Consider the following 9,703-nt stretch of genomic DNA (forward strand, 5'->3'; position numbering starts at 1 on the left):
TGTATTTACTAAACCCGCTACTCGACAGATGCTAGACCGCTTTAGAACCAATCTGAATCTTGTATGTAGTTCAGATTGAGGGGGCATGTAAAATATGGTCTAGCATATTATACATGTACACATATTTGTATACATATGTAACTGTATTCTGATCATCTATATATTAAGACGCGAGGCTGGATGTTAGCCACCCACGCAAAACCCTAAACCTACCTCTTCAACTGGTTACCCTTGACGAAAACACTTTCATGACACATCATTTATCGTTATGGAAGTTGGCACTTTCGTGATGAGTATTTTCATGGAACACTTCTACGACAACACATGTACGTCTATCTTGATTGTATCATAAAATCGTCACGGATGTACATGCATGACATAAAACATGTCCTATTGTGACAAACTCGTATCATCACAGAAGTGTTTTTTTGTAGTGCGGAGACGTCCTCAGAAATACCGACAGGTATAATGGTTGATTTGTCAGCCATTTGTAAAAAAAATTCAATAGGTGTCAACTTACTCAAATCAGCCTCAGGTATTTTCCTTTTATTACTAACAATAACTTTTATATATATAGCATAAGGATGCATTTTCATAGCATCAATCAAAGGTACTTGCAGAAATAAAGGTCTAAGAAATTCAACAAAATGATTGAAAGCATCTTCATCTTTAGTTTTCAAGGCTTTACTAGGAAAAGGCGTAGGTTTTTGAATATATGGTTCTCTTTCTTTACCATGTTTTCTAGCAACAAAGTCTTTTTTATTATATATTTTATTCTTAGGTGGTGGGTTATCAAGCTCAACTTCAGGTTCTATTTCTATTTCATTATCAGATTCTTTATGTGGAGTATCAACATGATCATCATTATCATTATCACTACCTCATCTGGCACTACTAACCCCAACTCCTGGCAACTACCCACACAAATCGTACCAAAACTTGCTTGTTTGTCAGCATAAAACTTGCCTGCTGGTCAGTAAAAACATCTACCTCATGTGGCACTCCTAACCCCAACTCCTGACAACTACCCATACAAACTATACCAAAACTTGCTTGATTGTCAGCATAAAACTTGTCTGTTGGTCAGCAAAAACATCTACCGCATCTGGCACTCCTAACCCCAACTCCTGGCAAACCCACACAAAACGTACTAAAACTTGCCTAATTGCCAGCATAAAACTTGCTTGCTTACCAGCATGACCATAAAAAGGCACTTCAAATAAATCTACAGCATGGGACGCACCCCCTCGCCCTCGCCCCTCTTCGTACAGAGCAATCCCACATTCATCATCGCATCACCAGGCCAAAAACACGCCACTGCATACCCTACATCGACCAACTCCCTCCTCGTCAACTCATCGATAGAACCCTACCTTGACCACGCCATCACGCGAAATGGAAATCCTAATGGAACGAATCGAATAAACGAGCACCACTGCGTACCCTAACCAGCACGGGAAGAACACGGACCCCCCTCCCCCCACCCACCAAATTGCGTACAAAATTTAGAGTGAAAACGAGGGAAGTTGGGAGGCGAGTTTATCAACGCACCGCCGAACCATCTCCTCGCAAGCCGAGAACGACTGCCGACCTCACTTGGCCTCGCCCTCTTCGAGACGCTTCGCCCTAGGCAGACGTTTCGACCGCTTCGGGACGCTTCGCCTCGACCAGGTGTCACCTGGGCGCGATCGGTGATCGATCTGACGGCTCACGAAGGGTGTGCTCGCAACACCCAGAAAATGCAACTGCACTAATTAGAATTTAGGTTCTATAATGTGCTGACAGTCGGTCCGTACATATGTGCTGCATAACACCCCCATCCCGGCCATTCCATGGAATCCTCATTTGGATACGGCCTTAAGGTTAAAAATTATCCATATTACAGAGAACAAGGCACATTCAGGGAGGATTAGGCACGGGGTTCGTTTGCGTCGAGCTTTACAATCTAAGGGTTTAAAATAGGCTTCACTCCTTCTACTCGGGCTCAAATAGAGACCCTCCCAGCCTAATAAAAAATACTCTAAATTTTATGAATATGAGAGTCGCAGGGAAGATCGATCGATCAACGAATTTTATGCTCCTTGGGACTAGGCGTACGTGTTGGTTGGGACACAAATCGAGAAACACATTAACACGGGAAGCAGTAGCGCGCTGGCGATCGAAAAGGCTCTCGGGATGCTGGATGGATTTATTAATTTATTATTAGCGAGACGAGTGACACAAGATATATACCGGCCGGCCGGCGAGGAAGATACTACCATGAGACGAGACCGGCTTGTAGTACAGGAGTACTGTTGTTCAACGGACTTGTAGCCGGCAAGAATGGCGCCACCGTCCACACGCGCGGCGCTCGAGAACCTGACGCTGGCGGACGCCGACGCACTCGACTGCGGTGTCTGCTGCCTCCCGCTCAAGCCGCCCATCTTCCAGGTACGTACTCGCACGCACGCACGCGCCGACCCCCGTCCGTCTCTCCTTCTGCCCGAGCACTAATCGTACGTCGTAACAAGATAAATCTGCCTGCCATGTCTCCGGCCCTGCAGTGCGGGGTGGGGCACGCGCTGTGCGAGCAGTGTCGCGGTAAGCTGGCCTCGGCGCGGACCTGCCACGTGTGTCGCGCCCCGATGGCCGACGGCTACCGCCGGAACCACGACTTGGAGCGGCTGGTGGAGTCCATCCGCGCGCCCTGCCCCAACGCCGCCTACGGACGCGCCGCCAGACCGGTCTACTACGACGGGCCCCGCCACCTCGAAGACTGCCTCCACGCGCCGTGCCACTGCCCCGAGGAGGCCTGCGGCTTCGTCGGCTCGACGGAGATGCTGCTGGCCCACTTCGCCGGAGAACACGAGTGGCCGTGCACCACCGGCGCCCGCGCCGGGGAGTCCTTCTCCGTGGACCTCGAGGACGGCTTCAACGTCGTCATCGTCGGGGACGGCGCCAGGGAGCTGCTGTTCCTGGTGATGGTGTCGCCCGTGTCCCTCGGACGCGCCGTCTCCGCTGTATGCGTGTGCCCCCGAACTGACGGCGGCGACGAGATCTTCTACGGGGTCGAGCTCGAGTTCGAAAGATTAGGCGGCTGGTATGGTGAGCGCCTGAAATCTTTCTTCAACGTGGAATGCACGAATCTCTCCAGTGGCCTACCCGATCCCGACCACCGCTTCCAGTTCCTCCTGCCCAATTCTGTCAAGCCATATGAGGCAGAAACTATCAACATCCAAGCCTGCATTTACACCCAGATACAGTAATGATCCGTTGCTGCCTACTACGTACTAGCTAGTGTTACGAATCGCACTTGGTCGTCGGGCTGCATTGCATGCCAACGCTGTGTTTCATCCATGGTGAACCATTCGAAGTATTTGATTGATATTCCCGTCATTCGAGTCCTACCAATCAAAATGCTATGAAGTATGTTGTCTTTTCACCAGCTCAATCTTTTTATACTTCCTCTGTTCCAAAATATACGTCGTTTTAGCAAGCTGTTTTAGCTTGCTAAAACGACTTATATTATGAAATGGAGGGAGTATGAAGTAAAGCAAGTGCAAAGACATCCGATGAACCGGATGGTACATGCACTTGGGTGAACTGGATGTGTATGTTGCTCTATCAAAGGAGACACGTTTCCAATCACGGCACATTCAACTTAATTCATCATATAGACACTGACGCCACGGGTTAAAAAAAGGGCATCATACTCGTACACACGTCAAACTGCCGAAACATAGAGAAATATATCCATTAACACACTGAATTTATTTGCATAGACATGGAACAAATCACGACACAACCACCAGTACCAGTAAATGTCAATGATTTTTGCAAGGTTTCACTGCAACGGTTCCGTTCATGATACAAGGGGACAACTGGCATCCTGAATATGCAGATTCTTCTCAACAACAGGCACGGAAACCAATGGACTAAAGACGCAGATTTATGTTCATAAACACTTAAATAACTGAGCGAGTACACGGATGTAGGCCGCCAAATGCTGGTAACGCCGCCAAGGCAAATGCACCTTGGGACGACTGTGTATGCACATACAGGGAAGCTTCAGAAATTGCGCTTGCACCGAGGCTGCAGATATGGGAGAGCCTGTGTCAGTCGTCTGCGGTATGTTGCTTGCATCCCCTGGGACCAAAATGCTGCGACGTCTTGAGGACAACCTTCCGGCACAGAGCACAGAAGTGTCGTTGGCATGCCCAGCAGTAGAGATGGTTGTTGTTTCCGATCTGCACCAAGTTACCAAAGCAAATAGAGAATCATGAGGAATGGCGGGGTATTGTGCAACATGGTAAGAACAATGATATTACGATCTGAGGTCGTTAAGATCTATGAATTCACACCCGTAAATGAATATCTGTGAATTCACTAGTAGTGTGTGGGGAATGGTTATAGCCTGACATCTGTTGACTGAAGCAAAAAAAAAAAGGTAAACTGACCTAAACATCATGCTGATTTAATTACTAGTCATGGCTCAGAAGTTATTTGCAACTGAATCGGAACAAACAGTTAAACAAAGTAATCATGACTAGAGGTGAAAGCACCACCACGGGAGTAAAAATCCTGAATGGCAACTTTTTTAACTGTTTCTTGACGCAAAAGTAACCACAAGTATGTGAAATAGCACATTTTGGTTTCTTGACGCAAAAGGCAGGCAATTGCATCATTCTCATTATTACTAGAGATGCTGGTCCTGAGATACCTTTACAGATAAAGGATTTTGACAGTACCTTTGGAATTGGGTTGCGGCAAGTGGGACATGGGTAACCATATTCTCCTTCGAAGATTTCAGCCTGCGCTTGCGCAACTACTTGGCGTTGTTGCCTTTGATTCATTTGCATTTCCCATCTATCAATTTCCTCCTGATCAAATACCACACAATCACCCCTGGAAGCAACAACATGATTATTTGTCAAGTAACAGCTATGCCAATGAACATAATTAGATATTACTGAAAGAGAACATACTTGAAATGATCGTATCCACTGATTGCAGCATTACACTGGTAGCAGAAGAACCGCCCGCAGTTCCAACAGGTCATCTTATTGCATCCTTCTATCTTAGATATAGCCATCTTGCATCGTGGACACTGTTTTGCATCCTTCAAAATTTCCTTGATGCTGCGTACTTCATCCATAACCTTCTGGATATCTCCCTTAACTTGCCCAGACTTTTGACGTCTCTGTGTGAAATAAAAGTTAGGATGCCAATAGACACATGTGACTCTCCGGGAAGAATACAGTCTCAGTGTTACCGAAGTTGGTCAAAATGTAAATTCTCTTCAACATAATCATCCAGTGGATGGATAAATAAAAACACATGTACATCATACTTGCAGACACCTAGCCATGAAGTGCGGTAATAACTGTTTAAAAAGATGGTCAAAACGCATTCAGTCTTATCACGATAAAATATGTTGGCAACTCAGACAATCATACTTATCTATCAAGCCTACAAGTAGAACACCATATAACCTCTTAGATTCGGGACTGATATTTAGATCCATATTGGAAAGCAATCACTTTAGAAACTTTCCATGTGAGTCACTAGTGGATACGATATCCCCAGATCCTCTTAACTGCACCCAAGGCCTATCAGCTTCCAATAGCCACCATACATGCCTTACCATAGTCACTAATCTCCATCCTACCAGGTCTCACCATTGGCCAGAATGTAGTAAATCAGTAATTTCTTGGCGTGAACTTGTATCTCGTCCTTTGTTGAAATGGTTATACTAATCTATATTCAGGTCTTATACACTGTCCTAGAATGGAAACCAATGATTTAAGAACAGAAGAGACAGGATTAAAGCCTCAGCTTAGGGTAAAACATCTACTTCATCATGTATTGCTCGAATCAACACCTCGTTGCATGCCAGGATCCAAGAGGTACTGATTCTAGACGCTTCTAGTAAATTACTCCCTCTGTTCCCTAATATAAGACCTTTTATAGCTATTTCAAAATATTGACTATATACATACTAAAATGAGTGAACATGCATACTAAAATGTGTCTAGATACATACGAATCAAGGAAAAGCTAAAAGGTCTTATATTAGGGAACGGAGGGAGTACATGTCAGTATCTATTGAGAAATTGCTGCTAGTGTTAGTAAACATTTTCTATTAGTTCATGCTCAGGGACCGTGGGACATGATTTGCCAACCTTGGCCTACTGAGCCATATTCCGTTCCTAAATGTAATGTGAATTATTTTGTGCACGTTAAACAAGTCATAGGTTAAAAGGTGAATTTGAGACAATAGTACCCCTAATTAATTCGGTAATAAAAAAAACTAATTCAGTCATACATGCCATGATCCATGCATGGCATTCATATCTCCAATAATTCCCGATGGCCATATGGCACGCAACATGGAAAAAATAAATCGGAAAGATACTCCATGTAATTAACTTGCAAAAGCAAGCAGAATTGGCCCTTGCAAAAAAAGGAAGCAGAATTGGAGTAACTACTCCATGTACAACAACAACAACAACAACAACAATATGGAATTTTAGTCCAATATGGAATTTTAGTAAAAAGTAAATACTCCTACACCTTATATAATGGAACGAAGGGAGTATTTGCTAAATGTATGCATGTGAGATACAGTCCACCTACCTCGAAAATAATAAGTTTTTCTTCTGGAGATAAACATTCCACCCCAACATGACGGCGCTCTCTACAAAGTGTGCAGAAGCTGAATAAACAACTTGAACACACAGCTTCATCACCTACATCTTCCAAGCAAGCAGTTTGACATCTCGGACAATAAACTACATCAGCCATGGCGTCAAGAGTTCTCTGAAGAAGCAATCCTTCCCAACGTTCAAACTCGTCTTCCCCCAGCAGCCTTTTCAATATATTGGGAGGAACAACACCTTCACATTTTGTATCAGGACACAGCAGCTTCACTACAGTTCCCTCCTTGACATGCATTTTGCAATATGTTTGCATGCATTTCTGGCAAAAGAAATGGTGGCATGGAAGTTTGATGAAATCGACACCTGATGAGGTAACAGATTAGACTCAGAAATATGGGTGCCCTTAATTCAAATAACACGGACAAACAAAAATGTAAATGGAGAACATCCAAGCTGGAGATGATGCATCACGAAGACCTCAGTATCGTGATTCTAAAGTTTACAATTTTACAAACAAGACAATTTCACACAGAACAAGGACAAATTGTTATCTCAAATGAGAACCTCTAACATGGCATCTAGATAATTATGTTACGGTTACCGTATCTAGTCATTTTCTTGTCAGAAAAAAGGATAGTTTGGGAACCAAACTGTACTGAGTAGTAATACCTAGCCAAGAGAAGTTCCAAGGCGGCAATATAAAACAATTGTGGCAAGTATAACACATCACAAGACTCCTACAGCACTAGTGCAAACAGTTACTTGAAAATGGAAGAAAGAGTTACCAGGAAGCTCGCTGAAACAAATCATGCAGTCATGGATACCATGCAAAAAGGCTTCATGACGCTTATCATCATTGTATCTAATAATCCTTGGAATTGTCAAATCAGGTGGAGCATCATCTGGACAAGCACGGTTATCCCCACCATCTTCAACACACGTTAGATCACCCTTGCTTAAAACTATCTCATTATCAAACCCTAAGTAAGAAAGGGAAGAGCTTTGGAGCCATTGCACCCACTGATATACTACTTCCATGCCCAGTTGCTCTTCCCAAATCATATCCAGCATGTGACATAATGACGAAAGCATCACTTTGTCCAGCCATTCGGTGGATAGAGTGAAAAAGGGAGGCTGGTGGCTCGGGTATGACGAAGGCAGGAGACATGTCAGCAGGATTGGAGGTAAATGCTCAACTCTAAACTTGTAAACAAGATCATCAGAGGCATCTTCATCATGCGCTCCCTTATAATTTAGTGTTCCAGCACCAAAACTGAGCCTTGCCGATACATCTGTGCCATCTGGGATCTCAATATGCACGTGAACCTGTAATTACAAGTTTACAACGACAGGTGAAACACTTGCCCTTATAGGTAAGAAGAATATAGCCTGAAAATTGGTCGTGAGGGGTGTACCTGGAAAGTCCGCTGGCCTTCCTTTCTATTCAACATGACAACAGTGTCGCCAAAAATTGCTTCCAGGGCACATATCTGAGCATTGGATTTAGATTCGATCAGACTTAACGAAGTGATAACCGCACGTCCAATTAGAAACTAAGATAACGACAAAATAAGAGTTAACGGCATCCGAGGACTGCCTCTCAATGGTACGATTGGACAATTAATACACCTAGGCAATTGAATGTGCACGACACGGTTTAAATTTCGCCGGTTCATTTCCAATGAATGGCGCGAACCCACCCAATCATAGAAATTTAGCAACGAGATTGACGACAAATGCAGGCATGACTGTTAAACTGCAGGGCTCTCAGTGTGTGTGCACCACATGATCCTTTGGCAGCCACTCCACATAGAGATGGCAAACAATTCCAGCCCTCTGTTGGACTTCAAGAATCAGCAGGTAAAGCAGCAGGAAAAAAGAATCGTGAAGCTCACTAGGGTGTCATGTCTATGATAGAAGCTACTCATTGCATTTATTTATTTGTAAGGCAATGAAGCTGATCAGTCATGCTTCGCCATATACTGAATTGCTAAGACAATTCACGAATCAGAGAGGGAGAGATTAAGCCGTCACCTCGTCGTCCTGCCTCTGATCGTTGGCACGCACCTCCTCCTCAGTCAACTCCACCTCCTCCCGACCAATCCCCACCAGCTCCCGCAGCCTCCTCAGGGCCCCTTCCTCCCGGCCCCCACCCGCCGCGGCGCTCCCAGACCCAGACGACGAGGCCTCCACCGGCGGCTGAGACGGCGGTGCCGGCGCGGGGACCTCGGGCTGGGGAGGAGACGGCGGCGTCTCCACCGGAGGATCCTCCTCGGCGGCCGCGGAGACGTCGAGGCGCTCCAGGGCCTCTGCGGCGGCGGCGGCCGCCGAGGCGTCGTAGGGGTACTCGTGGGCGGGGTTAGGGTATGGGGCGGCGGCGGACTTCCCGTGGGGCCTCTGCGCCGGGCCGCGGCTGCCGCCCTTGGGCTTCCACGACTTGCGAGGAGGCATCGCCGCCGAACCCCTTGGCGGCGGCGGCGGCGGGTAGGTTGCGCAGGGCCGGGGGTAGAAGAGAGAGAGGGGTCCGGTAGACTGCGTTTGGCGGCGGCGCGGCCCGGAATTTGACGGCGGGGAGTGAGGCGGTGTGGGGGCGCCGGCCGCGGGCCGGCACGAATCTCGGGGCGCGCGATTACAACTCTCTTCCGGCTCGACGCGCAGCTGGACCAGTTCTGGTTTCTGGAGCTGGGCTGGACCGCTGGAGAAGGGGGGTTTTGTGGAAGGCGTATTTCGCTCGAAGAAAAAAGTGGAAGGCGTACTTGCACTTCTCTCTCTCTTTGTTTTTAACGGGCAGCAGTGACCGGCCATAGTTGACTGTTCGACGCAAAACGTGGGTCAACGGTAAGCGGACGCATCCACGTCTGCTACGACGGATCCTCCGCAGCTGACAGGCTTGCTGCAGTTTTTCTTTTCCGGGATGCTGCAGTGGTTTGACCGCAAGCCGTTGACTATTCAAAGCAGATGTTTTGTGATTTTAGTTTGATTGTTTTTCATGAACCAATCTAAGCCGTTGACTATTCAAATGTGATTTTAGTTTGATTGTTTTTCATGAACCAATATATGGTTAT

General features: G+C 46.3%; 2 protein-coding genes across 2 annotated transcripts; one reads left to right on the forward strand and one right to left on the reverse strand.

The window, feature by feature from the left end:
* Nucleotides 1-2,322: 2,322 nt before the first annotated feature.
* Nucleotides 2,323-3,245, forward strand: LOC119356374 (putative E3 ubiquitin-protein ligase SINA-like 6). The gene is made up of 2 exons (XM_037623327.1): nt 2,323-2,430; nt 2,544-3,245. Exons 1-2 carry the CDS (start codon nt 2,323-2,325, stop codon nt 3,243-3,245), a joined length of 810 nt encoding a protein of 269 aa, XP_037479224.1.
* A 482-nt stretch (nt 3,246-3,727) lies between these two features.
* Nucleotides 3,728-9,280, reverse strand: LOC119356373 (E3 ubiquitin-protein ligase RNF14-like). The gene is made up of 7 exons (XM_037623326.1): nt 8,673-9,280; nt 8,054-8,128; nt 7,424-7,964; nt 6,616-7,001; nt 4,965-5,179; nt 4,728-4,884; nt 3,728-4,226 (listed from the first exon to the last, which is right to left on the reverse strand). Exons 1-7 carry the CDS (start codon nt 9,087-9,089, stop codon nt 4,095-4,097), a joined length of 1,923 nt encoding a protein of 640 aa, XP_037479223.1. The 5' UTR covers nt 9,090-9,280; the 3' UTR covers nt 3,728-4,094.
* Nucleotides 9,281-9,703: the final 423 nt, after the last annotated feature.

Source organism: Triticum dicoccoides, chromosome 2A (genome assembly GCF_002162155.2).
Source record: "Triticum dicoccoides isolate Atlit2015 ecotype Zavitan chromosome 2A, WEW_v2.0, whole genome shotgun sequence".
Taxonomy (NCBI): Eukaryota; Viridiplantae; Streptophyta; class Magnoliopsida; order Poales; family Poaceae; genus Triticum; species Triticum dicoccoides.